A 19,626-nucleotide genomic window follows, 5' to 3' on the forward strand; every position below is an offset into this window, starting at 1 on the left:
TTTTTTTGTTGGTCCTTCTACTAGTGGTATTAAATTGATTTACCCAAGCAATATTGTTGGATGAAGTCACAGGCTCCTTCACCTGTAGCAACTCCTGTCTATTTTTGGATTTGGCCTTAGCACATGCCTGTTTCAATAACCCCGGAGGGTAACCCCTTTGTACAAATCTCTTGGTCATCTTTTCTAATTGAACCTCCAGATCCTCAGGGGCGCTGGTGATTCTGCACACCCTGAGGTACTGGGAATATGGAAGACCATGTATTAAAGCTGGAGAGTGGAAGCTATCATATCGAAGGAGTGTGTTACGGTCCGTTGGTTTGGAGTATACCGTTGTGAACAACTGTCCTCCTCGCACCAGAATTTTAATGTCTAAAAAACATATATCAGACATATGTGTGGATAAGTCCAGTAAAATTCACCTTATCCACACACGTCTGACCCTCCAGCTTTAATACATGGCCTTCCGTATTCCCAGTACCTCAGGGTGTGCAGAATCACCAGCGCCCCTGAGGATCTGGAGGTTCAATTAGAAAAGATGACCAAGAGATTTGTACAAAGGGGTTACCCTCCGGGGTTATTGAAACAGGCATGTGCTAAGGCCAAATCCAAAAATAGACAGGAGTTGCTACAGGTGAAGGAGCCTGTGACTTCATCCAACAATATTGCTTGGGTAAATCAATTTAATACCACTAGTAGAAGGACCAACAAAAAAAGTCAAGCAAATGTGGCCCATGTTAACCACTGACCCTAATTTGCAAAGTCTAAAAAACAGTAGAGTTATGCCATGCTACACCCGTAGTGCAAACATTAAAGACATGGTGGTTAAAAATGATATCACGGGGTTTAAAGTGGCTCAACCTATAACACATTTTTTGACACGTAGAGCAGGTTGTTATAAGTGCTTAGGCTGCACTACGTGTAGTTACATGCTGACAGGTGATTCCATCCCACATCCACACACTGGAAGGAAAATAAGGATTGCAAAACCCTTAACATGCAGTTCCACTTTTGTCATATATGTACTAATCTGCCCATGTAGTCTGTATTACGTGGGCAAGACCCAGTGTTTGTTCAAAGAAAGGATGGCCCAACATAGGTAGGCGATCAGGTCGGCTTTGGCATCTGGCAACAGTGAGCAACCTGTGGCGTGACACTTTGCGCAATCACGCCACAGCCTTGCCTCTGTTTGCTATAAAATTGTGGACCAAGTGCCAATTTCACCACGAGGGGGTAATCGAGCAAAAAAGCTGCTGCAATTAGAGGCGAGATGGATCCACAAGTTAGACACGATCCACCCTCGGGGCTTAAATGAATATTTGAGCCTAAGCAGCTTTTTGTGAGCCAGTGGCCAGTTGCGCCAAGAGTTAATTAGTATAGCAGGCATTACATAGTGTACCCAGTTTTAAGGTTATCTTTGCCCTAGAGTCACCATAATAGAGATCTTAGGAGAGCCATTTTTTGGTATGCATCACTTGTAGAATTCAGCCACATTATGTATGGTTCTTCACACCTTTGTGAGTTAAGTAAGATGCTAGGTGAGGTACTAAGGCTGTGGGCCAGATAGTTTGTATACTAGCCCAATAGGTGGTTACCCTAAAATGGGTTTATTATAGAGGCTCAACATAAAAGACAGTGGTGTGTGACACAATGTTTTTATTATGAGCATTTGTTTTTTATTATGCACTAAACATGTTTGATATTGCACTGACATTGTAGAGATAGTGCATGCCTGGTGCACTATGGGTTTTAATCAGTGATAAGCTATTGTCACTTTTTCCACATTAGTGGTCATATTTTATATATCACGTACATTAGTTTGCTTTGTTTTGTTTTGTCTCCATAGCACTGTATCCCCATAGCAACAAGTGAATACGCTCTGCGTGCACCCTCCCTGCGGCCGCGTAGCCCGGCTAAGGAATGACGTCACTCCGGAGGGGCGGAAGCGGCCGAATCCGGAAGTGCGGGCGCCGTGGAACGGGACGCCGCTGGTCGCGACTGAGGTTGGCAGGCTAGGGGATGGTAAGTTATTTAAATGTTGTGTTTGTACTGTATCTTCACTTGTTTGCTGTGTCCTGAGGAAGGGAGTACGTCTCCCGAAACGTTGACGCACATTAAAAGCACGTTACAGAATTTGTGAAAGTCTCTGAGTGCCGCCTTCTACAGACTATACATTGAGCGATTGCCGCTTAAGGAGGGCACGGAGCAAATACCCTGTGGGATTGAGGAGTGCCAGACCCAGAAACGGTGTGTATATATATATATATATATATATATATATATATATAGAAGTTTGGACGCACCTTCTCATTCATTGGTTTTTATCTATTTTTATTATTTTCTACATTGTAGATTAATACTGAGGACATCAAAACTATGAAAGAACACATATGGAATTATGTTGTAAACAAAAAAGTGTTGAGCAAATCAAGATATGTTTTATATTTTAGATTCCTCAAAGTAGCCCCCTTTTGCTTTGATGACAGCTTTGCCCACTCTTGGCATTTTCTCAATCAGCTTCATGAGGTAGTCTCCTGGAATGGTTTTCCTACAGTCTTGAAGGAGTTCCCAGAGGTGCCGAGCACTTGTTGGCTGCTTTTCCTTCACTCTGCGGTCCAACTCATCGCAAACCATCTCTATTGGGTTTAGGTCGGGTGATTGTGGAGGTCAGGTCATCTGACGCAGCACTCCATCACTTTCCTTCTTGGTCAAGTAGCCCTTACATAGCCTGGAGGTGTGTTTGGGGTCATTGTCTTGTTGAAAAACAAATGATGGTCCCAGTAAGCGCAAACCAGATGGGATGGCATGGCGCTACAGGATGTTGTGGTAGCCATGCTGGTATGGGTGTGCCTTGAATTTTGAATAAATCACCAACAGTGTCACCAGCAAAGCACCCCCACACCATCACACCTCCTCCTCCATGCTTCACAGTGGGAACCAAAAATGCAGAAACCATCAGCTCAACTACTCTGCATCTCACAAAGACATGTGGATGGAACCAAAAATATCTAATTTGGACTCATCAGACAGATTTCCACTGGTCTATTGTCCATTCCTTGTGTTTCTTGGCCCAAACAATTCTCTTCTTCTTGTTGTTCAACCTCAGAAGTGGCTTCTTTGCAGCAATTCGACCATGAAGGCCTATTTCACGCAGTCTCCTCTGAACAGTTGATGTTGAGATTTGTCTGCTACTTGAACTCTGTGAAGAATTTATGCGGGCTCTAATCTGAGGTGCTGTTAAGTAGCAGTTTCTGAGGATGGTAACTCTAATGAACTTAATCCTCTGCAGCAGAGGTTATTCTTAGTCTTCCTTTCCTGGGGCAGTCCTCATGAGAGCCAGTTTCATCATAGCGTTTGATGGTTTTTGCAACTGCACTTGATGATACATTCAAAGTTCATGAAATTTTCTGTATCGACTGACCTTCGTGTCTTATACTAATGATGGACTGTATTTCTCTTTGCGGAGTTGAGTGGTTCATGCCATAATATGGATTACAACAGTAGTCAAATAGGGGTGTCCACTGTGTACTAACCCTACCTCTGCACAACACAACTGATGGTCTCAAACACATTAAGAAGACAAGTAATTCCACAGATTGACTCTTGACAAGGCACACCTGTTAATTTAAATCCAATTCAGGAGACTACCTCATGAAGCTGACTGAGAAACTGCCAAGAGTGTGCAAAGGTCATCAAAGTAAAAGGGGGATACTTTGAGGAATCTAAACTATAAAACATATTTTGATATGCTCAACACTTTTTTGTTTACAACAAAATTCCATATGTGTTCTTTCACAGTTCTGATGTCCTCAGTATTAATCTACAATGTAGAAAATAATTAAAATAAATAGACTTTGAATGAGAAGGTGTGTCCAATATTTTGACTAATACGATAGATAGATAGATAGATAGATAGATAGATAGATAGATAGATAGATAGATAGATAGATAGATAGATAGATAGATAGATAGATGAGATGAGCGGGTTCGGATTTAACGCCAGAATTAACGCCAGTTTGGTTTTATCCGGATTTTTCCTATTGGCTATCCAAAACACGTGACATCCGTGAGCCAATAAGATGCCGTTTCGAGTACCGAGTAAATCCGAACCCGCTCATCTCTAATAATAATTTTTTCAAAAAAATAATAATAATAATAATAATAATAATAATATAATATATATATATATCTCTATATCTATCTATCTATATATATATCTATATCTATATCTAGATATATTTATATATATCGATATATATATATATATATATATATATATATATATATCTATATGAGAGAGAGAGAGAGAGAGAGATCCTAGTGCTTTTATCTATCATGCGTCTAACCTGGAAGCTACCCATTATAATGTCACAATGAAGAGGAATTTAGCTCCAATATCTCTAGTGCAAGTTAGATAATGAAAACAAATGTCTGGTCATGATGGTTTAGTGCACATTTTGCAAATGAAATACTATGGGGTATATTCAATTGAAGTCGAAAGCTGCCGTCTGTTGAAAAGACGGCAGTTTTCGAATTTTTTTAGGTCGGAAGGGGTTCCGACCTATTCAATCAAACCCCAAATTTTTTGATGGGGCGAGCAGCGCTGGAGGATGTCGCAGCCGCCGTTCACAGCAGCGTCCACCCGGCTCCATCAAGCGAGACCTCGCTTGCTGGAGCCAGGTGGACGCTGCCGTCAGTGGCGGCTTTGACACAGGAGGGACGGGAGAGGCAGAGAGACGGGGAAGTGGGAGACGGGGCAGAACCGCGGGTAGACGGGGAGAGCAGCGATACAGCAGCGGTAGCGCTGCTCCCCCCCCCCCCCCCCCCCCGTGGCTCTCCCCCCATCTCCCCTCCCCCGCGCGCATCTCAATTCATCTTTTTTAAAAGTCGAATTGAGATGTCATTGAATAGCCCAAGTCGGATCCATTCCGACAACTGAATGTCGGAATGGGTCCGACTTCAATTGAATATACTCCTATGTCTGTAAATAACCCTCAACGCTGTTAAACTTTGATATATACAGCGCTGACAACTTTGGGTGTTTACCAGTGTCACTACTGGAAGAGAGAGGTCTTCCGGTCACATCCACCTCTTGCCCACTGCTCCTTCGCCTATCTTCCTGTGCCTGTTAGAGAAATAAAGTAATGTTATAGCTTCATTGGTCTCCTGGAGTTGGCGGTATTATAATTTTTAGGCTAGAAACTCACTGGAGCTTTATATATCTGTTCCTATAACTTGGCATTTACACACGCTATTTTATTTCTAATAGTAGGTAACAAATTCCTGCCATACAAGATTTAGTCTATGAATGCCATGGTCTATAGCTTGCTTTTACACCTCAAAATGTAAGGCAACAAGGGCTCTAGATTTCTGAAGATGTTATTCTCTTGGGTAATCAAGATCTAGCATTATTGTGTAGAAAAATGCTGTGTCTGAGTTACTACCAACTATTCATGAGTGGGCATGTTGAAAGATTTTTGTAATCATCCTTCAAGAGATCAGAACTTACCACTGGCAGATCTTTCAGCTGATGCTTTCCATCTCCAGGCCCAACATGGACCAAATGATTAAAATTTTTAGGATTGGAGATTAGTTTTGATCTCATCTGAGGGTCTTTCAGCATCACTCTGTAAAGAACATAAAGAAGACGGATTAGGACTAGTTGGATATCATAAACTGACTTGAAACTGAACTGAATGGTTAGGGAGAGAATAAAGGGTAGGGTTAGTTTAGTTTTAGAGACGTGCCGGGATTATGAGATTCAGGATTCCGGTGTCCGTATTCTGACCACTGGCATCCAATACCCCAACCCCCTCCGATTCCGAGATTAAACCATACACATTAAAACCATCACTGCTACTTTACCTCCTCTGCTGTTGCCGTTCCTCATCTGAGATTCGGAAGGAAAAATGTCTTTTACTTTTCGTCTTAAGCAGCTGCCGTCGGCTGTTGTCCGACGTCTCAGGGACTTCAAACTCATCTTGATCTGTGAATTAGCAAGGGAGCAATTATGGAAAAACATCTTTATCTCACTTAGCATATCTTATGTAAACCTGCAAATGTAAGTAAAATTGATCAATAGATATTGTAGACAGACAGAATAGATATTGCATATGTAGCAGATTTCTGATAAATACAAAAGGTGTGAAATAGGAAAGAACTAACAGCGAACACAGGGGGCAGAGATGAAGAAATGCAATGAAAGTGAAAAAAAAAGTATAGTGGAATACACTAACGGTGACAGCAAGAAAAAAGCAACAGAAGTGCGACTGCACTAAGGGTGACTGCAGGAACAGAGAAACAGATGGGGGGCTGGACCAAAGAAGACTGCAGGAAAATGCAGCAGAAGAAGAAATGCACTACATGTGACAGCAGGAACAGAGCATCAGAAGAAGGAATGCACTAAAGGCGACTGCAGAAACAAATCATCAAATGGGGGGCTGGACTAAAGGTGACTGCAGGAACGGAGGAGCAGAAGTGCATTACACAAAAACAAGGAGAAATCGTACGTCAGGGAAAATCGGGCACACAGTCCAATTAAAATGGCTTACATTTAAAACAATCCCATTTTTAAATGTATCTACTATATATGGGGGATGTTCCATCTCTTATTATTTAAGGTACTTAGATACTGTGGTCCCATGGACCTGCACTATTGCAAATGGATGGTGCTCTCCTGCTGTAATGCTTTTACTATACACACATTGGCGATATAATCTTTGTTCACAGCTCCCACTTCAAGGAGTTGGTGTGTAGACTGCACATTTGAGTTACAACATTCCTGGTTCCAATCCTAACTTTTCATTAAATTTGTCCTTAAGGAAAATCTGATTAATGCTATAATTTTTCAGACGTATCTTAAACCTTGCAATTTATTCTGAGTAACCGTGCAAATGACTTGCAAATATCTAATATCTACTTATCTCTATAGCTTTTCTTTTTTTCTCAAAACCATGATGGAATGAAAGTTTATTCTGCAAACATTGTCATTTATTTGTACAGGACTTAGGAGGTTGCTTAGGAGTTGCTGAAATGATTTATGTATCAACGGTCTTTATCCATGATACATAAGTCATTTCAGCAACTCCTAAGAATCAGACGTGAAACACATGTGGACACGTTTTTAACTCTTTATTCACAATTTTCCAGTCTTTTCACATATTTGTTAGTATTGTCATTTTAACTCTTATGTTTCACTGTTGTTCAGGACGATAATTAACTTTATTTTAATGCATATCAAATAAAGGTTATATTTTAGAATAAATTCATATCTCTTCAGTGCGTCAACAATACAGACTTCCTTCTGTCTCTTCTCTCTCACATTCCAGTATCAATACCCTGTAGTTGACAGCACCCCCTGAAAAGAGTACATTGAACAATATATGATATGGGAAAAGGGGTTTGCCAAGTGAATGTATGGTGATGAATCACATACACTCACAAGAAATACAATAAACTAATACATAGGGAGTGTGCAGATACCCAATCTATGCATTTATTTGTACAACAATGTAATTCAATGCTTTGAATATGATTACTAACCAGCCAACTTATTACGTATATAGACCAACCGGACTTTCTCAGTCCCGAAGACACAGAGAGATCCCTCATAATTCAAGGACCGAACCTGCATTGAACAAAAAAAAAATGTATATTTATTTATACATTTTTTAATATATAAAAGTCTATCTATACAATCTATCTTGTAAAACCTGGGACACATTCAAAGCATACTTTGTTTGATATTCTGCATGAGAATTGCACATATGAAAGAGGAGCAAATAATTAGCATCACACAGTTGGAGAATTCTGATATAAAGGCGTCACATAAAAGAGTATTTTAAAATATACCATTCAATTCCTCTCCCTTTAGTTGTAGGTAGATATAGATGGTCTGCAATGTTTACCAATAGGAGGCACAGGAGAAGAACAGGAATCGACTCCACCTATTCCATATAATCCCACTACACTTTCCTCAGTTTACAATCAATCAGTCCAGCAAGGAGACACAAATGACAAGGGTGGAATTAGGAGGGAAACAGCCAATTACATGGATGCTCACTCAGGCCTTCGTAGGTGGGTGCTCATTTTCCTACCTCTCGTTCAAAGTATTACTTCAAGCATTATGTCAGTCTTATAGGTTATTATCTACTAAAACATGGAAATATACTTAAATATTTTCCGTAATACCTAATTATCACCGTGTAATGGATTTACAAATGGGATTCCTACCACCCCACAATTGCATCCACTATACTGCAGCTAATGCAGACCATTTTGCTTCAATATGGCAGTGGTTCTCAAAAGAACCTTTAACCACAACATCCTACATTATCAGCATTTTCTTTTCACTGCACTCTAGGCCAAATGTTTCTTATTGAAAAATTCAGTACAAAAAATAAGAATTTACTTACCGATAATTCTATTTCTCGGAGTCCGTAGTGGATGCTGGGGTTCCTGAAAGGACCATGGGGAATAGCGGCTCCGCAGGAGACAGGGCACAAAAAAGTAAAGCTTTACTAGGTCAGGTGGTGTGCACTGGCTCCTCCCCCTATGACCCTCCTCCAGACTCCAGTTAGGTACTGTGCCCGGACGAGCATACACAATAAGGGAGGCATTTTGAATCCCGGGTAAGACTCATACCAGCCACACCAATCACACCGTACAACTTGTGATCTAAACCCAGTTAACAGTATGATAACAGAAAGGGCCTCTTAAAGATGGCTCCTTAACAATAACCCGAATTAGTTAACAATAACTATGTACAAGTAATGCAGATAATCCGCACTTGGGATGGGCGCCCAGCATCCACTACGGACTCCGAGAAATAGAATTATCGGTAAGTAAATTCTTATTTTCTCTATCGTCCTAAGTGGATGCTGGGGTTCCTGAAAGGACCATGGGGATTATACCAAAGCTCCCAAACGGGCGGGAGAGTGCGGATGACTCTGCAGCACCGAATGAGAGAACTCCAGGTCCTCCTTTGCCAGGGTATCAAATTTGTAAAATTTTACAAACGTGTTCTCCCCCGACCACGTAGCTGCTCGGCAGAGTTGTAATGCCGAGACCCCTCGGGCAGCCGCCCAAGATGAGCCCACCTTCCTTGTGGAGTGGGCTTTTACAGTTTTAGGCTGTGGCAGGCCTGCCACAGAATGTGCAAGTTGAATTGTGTTACAAATCCAACGAGCAATCGACTGCTTAGAAGCAGGTGCGCCCAACTTGTTGGGTGCATACAATATAAACAGCGAGTCAGATTTTCTGACTCCAGCCGTCCTTGAAATGTATATTTTTAAGGCTCTGACAACGTCCAACAACTTGGAGTCCTCCAAGTCGCTAGTGGCCGCAGGCACCACAATAGGTTGGTTCAGATGAAATGCTGATACCACTTTAGGGAGAAAATGCGGACGAGTCCGCAGTTCTGCCCTATCCGAATGGAAGATTAGATAAGGACTTTTATAAGATAAAGCCGCCAATTCAGATACTCTCCTGGCAGAGGCCAGGGCTAGTAACATAGTCACTTTCAATGTGAGATATTTCAAATCCACCTTTTTCAATGGTTCAAACCAATGGGATTTGAGGAAATCTAAAACTACATTTAGATCCCACGGTGCCACCGGAGGCACCACAGGAGGCTGTATATGCAGTACTCCCTTGACAAAAGTCTGGACCTCAGGGACAGAGGCCAATTCTTTTTGGAAGAATATTGACAGGGCCGAAATTTGAACCTTAATGGATCCCAATTTGAGACCCATAGATAATCCTGATTGCAGGAAATGTAGGAAACGACCCAGTTGGAATTCCTCCGTCGGAACACTCCGATCCTCGCACCACGCTACATATTTTCGCCAAATGCGGTGATAATGTTTCACGGTGACTTCCTTCCGTGCCTTAATCAAGGTAGGAATGACTTCTTCTGGAATGCCTTTCCCTTTTAGGATCTGGCGTTCAACCGCCATGCCGTCAAACGCAGCCGCGGTAAGTCTTGAAAAAGACAGGGACCCTGCTGTAGCAGGTCCCTTCTCAGAGGTAGAGGCCACGGTTCGTCCGTGAGCATCTCTTGAAGTTCCGGATACCAATTCCTTCTCGGCCAATCCGGAACCACTAGTATTGTTCTTACTCTTCTTTGCCGTATGATCTTCAATACCTTTGGTATGAGCGGCAGAGGAGGAAACACATACACTGACTGGTACACCCAAAGAGTTACCAGTGCGTCCACAGCTATTGCCTGTGGATCTCTTGACCTGGCGCAATATTTGTCCAGTTTCTTGTTGAGGCGAGACGCCATCATGTCTACAATTGGTCTTTCCCAACGGTCTATTAACATGTTGAAGACTTCTGGATGTAGACCCCACTCTCCCGGATGAAGATCGTGTCTGCTGAGGAAGTCTGCTTCCCAGTTGTCCACGCCCGGGATGAACACTGCTGACAGTGCTATCACGTGATTCTCCGCCCGGCGAAGAATCTTGGCAGCTTCTGCCATTGCACTCCTGCTTCTTGTGCCGCCCTGCCTGTTTACATGGGCGACCGCCGTGATGTTGTCCGACTGAATCAACACCGGCTTTCCTTTCAGGAGAAGTTCCGCCTGGCTTAGAGCATTGTAGATTGCTCTTAGTTCCAGAATGTTTATGTGAAGAGACTTTTCCAGACTCGTCCATACTCCCTGGAAGTTTCTTCCTTGTGTGACTGCTCCCCAGCCTCTCAGGCTGGCGTCCGTGGTCACCAGGATCCAATCCTGAATGCCGAATCTGCGGCCTTCTAATAGGTGAGCCTTCTGCAACCACCACAGAAGTGACACCCTTGTCTTTGGTGACAGGGTTATTCGCAGGTGCATCTGCAGATGCGACCCTGACCATTTGTCCAACAGATCCCTTTGGAATATTCTTGCATGGAATCTGCCGAATGGAATTGCTTCGTAAGAAGCCACCATTTTTCCCAGGACTCTTGTGCATTGATGTACTGACACCTTTCCTGGTTTTAGGAGGTTCCTGACCAGATCGGATAACTCCTTGGCTTTTTCCTCTGGAAGGAAAACCTTTTTCTGAACCGTGTCCAGAATCATTCCTAGGAACAGCAGACGAGTTGTCGGGATTAAATGGGATTTTGGAATATTCAGAATCCACCCGTGTTGTCTTAGCACCTCTTGAGATAGTGCTAAAGCTGTCTCCAGCTGTTCTCTGGACCTTGCCCTTATTAGGAGATCGTCCAAGTATGGGATAACTAATACGCCTTTTCTTCGAAGAAGAATCATCATCTCGGCCATTACCTTGGTAAAGACCCGAGGCGCCGTGGACAATCCGAACGGCAGCGTCTGAAACTGATAGTGACAGTTTTGAACAATGAACCTGAGGTACCCCTGGTGTGCGGGGTAAATCGGAACGTGTAGATACGCATCCTTGATGTCCAAGGATACCATAAAGTCCCCTTCTTCCAGGTTCGCTATCACTGCTCTGAGTGACTCCATCTTGAACTTGAACTTTTTTATGTAGAGGTTCAAGGACTTCAGATTTAGAATAGGCCTTACCGAGCCATCCGGCTTCGGTACCACAAATAGAGTGGAATAATACCCCTTTCCTTGTTGTAATAGGGGTACTTTGACTATCACCTGCTGAGCGTACAGCTTGTGAATGGCTTCCAACACCCTCTCCCTTTCGGAAGAGACGGTTGGTAAAGCAGACTTCAGGAAACGATGAGGAGGATCCGTCTCTAATTCCAACCTGTACCCCTGAGATATTATCTGCAGGATCCAGGGGTCTACCTGCGAGTGAGCCCACTGCGCGCTGTAATTTTTGAGACGGCCGCCCACTGTCCCCGAGTCCGCTTGAGAGGCCCCAGCGTCATGCTGAGGTTTTTGCAGGAGCCGGGGAGGGCTTCTGTTCCTGGGAAGGAGCTGCCTGTTGGTGTCTCTTCCCTCTTCCTCTGCCTCGTGGCAGGTACGACAAACCCTTTGCTCTCTTATTTTTGTAGGAGCGAAAAGGCTGCGGTTGAAAGGTCGGTGCCTTTCTCTGTTGGGGAGTGACTTGAGGTAAAAAGGTGGATTTCCCGGCAGTAGCCGTGGCCACCAAGTCTGATAGACCAACTCCAAATAACTCCTCCCCTTTATACGGCAAAACCTCCATGTGACGTTTTGAATCCGCATCGCCTGTCCACTGTCGTGTCCATAAGGCTCTTCTGGCTGAAATGGACATAGCACTCACCCGAGATGCCAGTGTGCAAATATCCCTCTGTGCATCACGCATATAGATAAATGCATCCTTTATTTGTTCTAACGACAGTAAAACATTGTCCCTATCTAGGGTATCAATATTTTCAATCAGGGATTCTGACCAAACTACTCCAGCACTGCACATCCAGGCAGTTGCTATAGCTGGTCGTAGTATAACACCTGCATGTGTGTATATATTCTTTTGAATAACTTCCATCTTTCTATCTGATGGATCCTTAAGTGCGGCCGTCTCAGGAGAGGGTAACGCCACTTGTTTAGATAAGCGTGTGAGCGCCTTGTCCACCTTAGGGGGTGTTTCCCAGCGCGCCCTAACCTCTGGCGGGAAAGGGTATAATGCCAATAACTTTTTTGAAATTATCAACTTTTTATCAGGAGCAACCCACGCTTCATCACACACGTCATTTAATTCTTCTGATTCAGGAAAAACTGTTTGTAGTTTTTTCACACCATACATAATACCCTGTTTTACGGTATCTGTAGTATCAGCTAAATGTAACGTCTCCTTCATTGCCAAAATCATATAACGTGTGGCCCTACTGGAAAATACGTTTGAATTTCTACCGTCGTCACTGGAGTCAGTGCCTGTGTCTGGGTCTGTGTCGACCGACTGAGGCAAAGGGCGTTTTACAGCCCCTGACGGTGTTTGAGGCGCCTGGACAGGCATTAATTGATTGTCCGGCCGCCTCATGGCCTCAACTGACTGTTTAAGGGAAGATAAACCATCACGTAATTCCACAAATAAAGGCATCCATTCTGGTGTCGACCCCCTGGGGGGTGACATCTGCATATTTGGCAATTGCTCCGCCTCCACACCAATATCGTCCTCATACATGTCGACACCCCGTACCGACACACACCGCAAACTCACAGGGAATGCTCTAATGAAGACAGGACCCACTAGCCCTTTTGGGGAGACAGAGGGAGAGTCTGCCAGCACACACCACAAAGCGCTATATATACAAGGGATATCCTTATATTAAGTGCTCCCTTATAGCTGCTTTAATATATAATATATATATATATAGCCATTAATGTGCCCCCCCTCTCTGTTTTACCCTGTTTCTGTAGTGCAGTGCAGGGGAGAGACCTGGGAGCCGTCCTGACCAGCGGAGCTGTGACAGAAAATGGCGCCGTGTGCTGAGGAGATAGGCCCCGCCCCTTTTTCGGCGGGTTCTTCTCCCGCTATTTTTCCAGTCAGGCAGGGGTTAAATATCTCCATATAGCCCCTATGGGCTATATGTGAGGTATTTTTAGCCTTGTATAAGGTTTATATTTGCCTCTCAGAGCGCCCCCCCCCAGCGCTCTGCACCCTCAGTGACTGCCCAGTGAAGTGTGCTGAGAGGAAAATGGCGCACAGCTGCAGTGCTGTGCGCTACCTTATGAAGACTGAGGAGTCTTCAGCCGCCGGTTTCCGGACCTCTTCACGCTTCAGCATCTGCAAGGGGGTCGGCGGCGCGGCTCCGGGACCGGACTCCACGGCTGGGCCTGTGTTCGATCCCTCTGGAGCTAATGGTGTCCAGTAGCCAAGCAGCAAATCCACTCTGCATGCAGGTGAGTTTACTACTTTCCCCCTAAGTCCCACGTTGCAGTGATCCTGTTGCCAGCAGGACTCACTGTAAAGAAAAAAAAAACCTAAACTAAACTTTCTCTAAGCAGCTCTTTAGGAGAGCCACCTAGATTGCACCCTTCTCGTTCGGGCACAAAATCTAACTGGAGTCTGGAGGAGGGTCATAGGGGGAGGAGCCAGTGCACACCACCTGACCTAGTAAAGCTTTACTTTTTTGTGCCCTGTCTCCTGCGGAGCCGCTATTCCCCATGGTCCTTTCAGGAACCCCAGCATCCACTTAGGACGATAGAGAAATAAATTAAGTAAATTGTGCTTACCTGTGATTCTTAGGATAAGTTACGTGGTGGTGGATAGGGTTGTGCTTGTCCACATATTTTATGGCAGCTTCCAACACTAATTTTTGCCTATCACCATAAATAACAATTTGGTACTGGACCACCCAACTTGTGTCAACCCTGCAAGTGCCCTGCAGTACCCCAGAGTACCACGGCAACCAGTTTGAGAACCACTGCCTTGTGGGGTTGCCTTATAGTTTGAAGATTTAGCGTATTAGTTAAGTAATATACTGCAGGCTACCTGGTTAACTCTGTGTCTTTTGATTAGAGTGGGCCACCAGTGGAATAAGCCCTCAGGGTCAACTGATAGCTGGGGGTGGACAGTGATTACCACTGGCAGTCAGTGCTGGGGTGAGGAAGTCAGTCCTCCAGCAGAATACCTTACAGGTAGGAGAAATTCCAATGCATTTGTCACATGGACTGAGTGGAACACATGCTAGAAAGAAGGACAAAAGTTGGTTGTTTCTTTGAAACTTGGGAGAGCTGTACTAACTCGCTTCCTAAGGCCTGCAAAGGTCACCAGCAGTGGCTTCAACATACTAATACAGATGGGTCCACGGTTATCTTGACAAGTTTTCTGCGCCTAGGCACAACATGAGTTATTAGCATAAACCCTTCATCTATTGTTCTCAGCTGCAATACAATACAGAGAACAATACAGCAGGGGATTAAGTCATTACAGCAGGGGATTAAGTCATTACAGCAGGGGATTAAGTCCGACTGGCCAGTCTCAGTTAATCCTATTAAAGGGTAAGATAAATGTGGACCCATCTGTATCACGTATTATAAAATGTAACAGGAGATCCTGCAATGATCCCTTTTGATTTATATCCTGTTTTCTCTGTACTCGCTCTACTTGGTCCCTTTAGCTGTTGCCTGGGAGGATATGATTCCTGCATAGCCATGTACTGCTGTGTTGGCATTAGCATTCAGCTTCACTATGTTATACTTGGAAAGGCTGTTGGTCAGATATGATTGGCATCATAATTTGCACTCCCCCTGAACTAAAGACACGAGCTTTCTACTCCCTTCATAACTAGGGGTAAATTTACTAAGATGGGAGTTCTATTTAAGATGGGATAGATAAATGAGAAGTAGAATCTGATTGGTTGCTATGGGCAACATCCCATTAAATAGAACTCCCATCTTAGTAAATTTACCCCCTAGTGTGCATCATACCTAGTGTGCCTAGACCTCAAACCAGTGCTGCTTTATAGGCTGTAGATGATTAAACTCAAGCCAAGTGCACCAGAAAGATCAAAATTCCTTGTTTCTCCACTCCTAGACGTAGCTCCTCTATATCCATATAGAGATCTATCCTGGAAAACCATTCCTTAAATGGGAAACCACCTTGTATTAAGTTTAAATAACTTAGTAGCTAACGGAGCTAGCAATGGAGTTAACAAAAATCTTATGCCAATCTGGGGGGTTGAAAGAGACCTGCAAGTAATGTTCCCAGTCACCTAGAAACTTGGGAGGATCAGGATATGCATGTTCGATCAGTAATTCATAGCACGTTGAGAGAAAATGTGATGGGTGTACAGTCTAAGATGTATGTCCTCAAAACGAGTCAATGGTTTACTGCAGACCAATCATATCTCATAGCTTTGAATGACATAGTTTAAGTTGTAAATAATGCAAAATCTTAGTATCTGCCAATGCCTATTTGGTCTGTAGAGAATCAATAGGCAGCACCCTCCCATAATCCACCAGCTGGCCTACCTTTGAAACAGCCTGCTGTGCCCAAGTGTGAAATAAAGTGCTAGAGATAACTGGGGGAAGTAGGGGATGCCAAAGAGGTCAGAGGTGAAAAAGTAGAAGATTTTCAGGGATGACTCCTCAGTTTGTTCCAACTAACAAAGGTAGGTCCTATTGTAGGATGAGATAGGAGAGGCAAACTAGATTCTCCATGGGTATTCCTTTCACATTTTAACTTGAATATCAATTTAAGCTAAAATGTGATCTAACTATACTAGATCATTGTTTTTAGATGGTTGACTGACCTCACTTGGGGTGTTATATAACTGGATCTGAGTTTAAGGAACCTGCATACAGTATTTTTGGCAAGTTCGCTGCTAACTTTAAAGCAGCAATAAGTTTTAAGGTAAAGCCAGCCTTAAAACAAATTGCTGCTTTAAATTTAGAAGCAAACTCACTGAAAACCCACCAGTCAGGGGCGATTTTAGTGGTCAGGAAACCCCTGGGCACATTATTATTCTATTCAGTAGTCAGAGGAAATAAATGGTAGGAACTCCTAAAACCACCCTCAATGGCGGGTGAGGGGATGCCTTGGAATGAACAGACATCTAAGACTACAATATCCACTTTGTACAATAATATTTTTTTTTAGATGGAGAGCAAGACCTTGGTGGTAAAGGAAGAGCACTGCTCCTTCCAGACGAATAGCATCTACTGTATAGTGTCTAACTGCCACATTTGTGCTGAGGTGGGTGTCCCTACATTCAGATGAGAATTACCCATGTACTGCTTTTAGGGAGGAAACAAACATGTGAGACATTCCCTAGATAATGGTTATCCCTAGATAATTGAAGGGAGAGAAGTTTTTGAATGAATTATATGTGGAATTGCACTGCTTTCGGGTCCAGACCATGGTCCTTACTGTCCTTATACAGTATTTAAGCTCATTTTGAATGACATGCCCTCTAGGAGGGACTGCATTAAAATAGATTCCCAGGAACACAATATAGGTTAGTTTAATCAGAGACAATTTGGGCCTGTTTATGATCCAACCATTTGACACAATTGGAGCGCAAGATGTAAATGATGAACTACCAACTCACAAGATCCAGCCTTCACCAATTTAAATGTTAAATGTGATTTTAGGCAGCCAATTATCTCAAAACTGCAGTGAAAAAAAAATGTACTCCTTGAAAGACACAATGGCCAGAAGAGAATCGATGGTACTCCTTGGTAGCTTATCTGAATTCATTAATTTTCCCCGATACCAACTCAGGAAAGAACTGTTCTGAGCTGACTACTGAATTACTTTAAAAAAAAAGTAGTACAGGTATGTACTTTGGTCCCGTGAGGCTTTTGTGTTGCCGATGGGAGCAAGGCTGTCATGCAGCCATTCCTGCCCAGGATGGATCAATGACTCTGTAGGAGTATATAGCATGAATGTTGTGAAATTAACATCAAGCACTATGTAAGGTATATGTATGGTATATAGGAGTATACAGCATGTCTAATTTTCTTTTCACCCTTGGCTGATGAGCCTGATAAGAGTCTGCTGAAGATGTGAACAGAGCTGTCTGTGAGGGACACCTGCACAGGAAGTAGGCACCTTGAACATGTTTATTCCTGCTCCCAAAGTGTAAAACTAAAAAGTCACTAATAAATAATGGAAAAAGCCTTGTGTCCAACTCCTATATAGGGTGTTGGAGAACAGAGGAAGGAGCAGGGGAGAAATGGGATCATATGGAGTAGGGAAAGGGCCAAGTTCTTGTTTTTTTTTTTGTTTTTTTTGGTGGTCCCCTTCCTAGATCTATACATAACCCACATCTACTGAAGACAACATCCTAAGAGAATTTTACTCTTCCATGTACTACTCTACAAGAATGTTATTTTGTTTTCCAAAGACATGTACAAAAGGTACACGCAGGACTTGGTAGAGCTGAAATACTATCATACTAGGGAGCAAATTTATCAAAGCTTGGAGAGAGATAAAGTACCAGCCAATCAGCTTCTAACTATCAGTTTACAGGCTGTGTTTTAATAACAGGAGCCAACTGGTTGGTACTCCCTCCAAACTTTGAAAAAACTCCCCCTAAATTCTTAATGGCTTGCTCTAACCTTGCCCATTTCATTACCTGCTCTTCTATGTGTTCTGTTATGAAGACTAGATGAACACCTACTACACTTTACTAATCTAGTGCGGTTACCATTTACAGAGAAAATAATTAATAGTAATACATGTTTTTTGACAATGAATAAATCAACAAAATCATAGATAGATGCAGAAGAAACTTACTTTTTTTAGATGGACAGTCTGGGTCCACTCACTTTTTCGGACATCAAAGATGTCTATTGCATTTTCACTGTAAGCCGTAAGGTGAGGAGAGGTGTATGCTGCAGAGATAAACACTTATTTATTACGCAGAGTGCATGAGTGAGAAACTTCAATCATTTTCCAAACACCTTGGCTTTATATTTGCCAATGAACCACCCTATCCATCCAATAAATTCACTTTTAAAAAGATCTACAGCTATACCCTGAAATAGAGTATGTGAAGAGAACATGAATTACATATATCCTTAATAAAGAAATGCAAAATGTATTTTGTATTATTTTCCCTTTGTATCTACTCATCTAATCAAACTAAGTTGAATGTTTAAAAAATAGTTGGTATCGATATCCTGGGCGCACAGCATCCAGACATTCAAAGTAAAAAAGGATTTTATTAAGTATTTTAATCCTAACCCTAACCATCCTGTCCTCCTGCAGCCTAAGCCTAACCATCCCCCTAGTGCCTAACCCTAACCCCAGTACTTACCGTCAGGATGCCGATGTCGGCATACTGACCGTAGGGATCCTAAGCGCCAGGATATTAACTAGATCCCTTTAAAAATAACACAAGTTTTTATAAGGATTCTGTTAGGTAGTGTGCAGGCTCGTATTCAGTACATTTGCATCTTTAACCCATAATCAAATGAAAAAAAATAACTTGTTAATCTTAATAAGGTAGGTAGAATATGCAAACAATAGTTTTGGGTGTTGCCTAGTTTCGAAAGGTATGTATGTTGCAAATTGAAGGTTAGATATCACATGAATAGGAGTGAGGCCAGTTCTAGTACCGGAGGTAATAAGTACAACTTCCTACACGGGCTTTACAAAGTGCACTTATAAGATTAGCTCATAAATTCTTCTCATGCTAGGCACAATTATCCAAAAATAAATTTGGAGGCTGCAATCATTTTAGACCACAGGTTCTCAAACGCGGTCCTCAGGACCCCACACAGTGCATGTTTTGCAAGTAACCAAGCAGGTACTGTACACAGGTGTATTAATTACTCACTGACACATTTTAAAAGGTCCACAGGCAGAACTAATTATTTCACTTGTGATTTTGTGAGGAGACCTGCAAAACATGCACTGTGTGGGGTCCTGAGGACCGAGTTTGAGAACCTGTGTTTTAGACGATCACAGTTTAACGAGCATAACCATTTCTGCCTGACCTGTATTTATGTGTTGTAGAAACTGTTCTGTAGAAAAAAAATAAGAATGTATCTTATTTCAGAGACGGTATGTTTTATTATCCTTTGGAAATACACCTTAAAGAGAAAAAAAAAAATAGTACACCCTAACCAAGAAGTTGTATTACTAATGATATGACACTTCAGAAAATTATATATTATTGATTACTAACTGTCATTGGGCCGAATTCAGACCTGATCGCAGCACCAAATCACTCTCTAATTGGCAAAACCATGTGTACTGCAGATGGGGCAAAAATAACATGTGATGAGAGAGTTAGATTTGGGTG

The 19,626-nt window shown here is 42.7% G+C and overlaps 1 protein-coding gene across 2 annotated transcripts in view; it reads right to left on the bottom strand.

Annotated features, from left to right (window-relative positions):
- The window catches only part of CDC42BPG (CDC42 binding protein kinase gamma), a 388,481-nt gene that overhangs the window by 19,645 nt on the left and 349,210 nt on the right, over nt 1–19,626 (bottom strand). For both annotated transcript variants that reach the window (XM_063944811.1, XM_063944812.1), the window contains exons 31-35: nt 18,114–18,211; nt 7,540–7,624; nt 5,863–5,983; nt 5,507–5,624; nt 5,044–5,122 (exon numbers count right to left, since the gene is read on the bottom strand). In XM_063944811.1, the coding sequence (XP_063800881.1) occupies nt 5,044–5,122; nt 5,507–5,624; nt 5,863–5,983; nt 7,540–7,624; nt 18,114–18,211 (501 nt within the window). The remainder of the gene's footprint in view (nt 1–5,043; nt 5,123–5,506; nt 5,625–5,862; nt 5,984–7,539; nt 7,625–18,113; nt 18,212–19,626) is intronic.

Source organism: Pseudophryne corroboree, chromosome 11 (genome assembly GCF_028390025.1).
Source record: "Pseudophryne corroboree isolate aPseCor3 chromosome 11, aPseCor3.hap2, whole genome shotgun sequence".
NCBI classification, from domain to species: Eukaryota; Metazoa; Chordata; class Amphibia; order Anura; family Myobatrachidae; genus Pseudophryne; species Pseudophryne corroboree.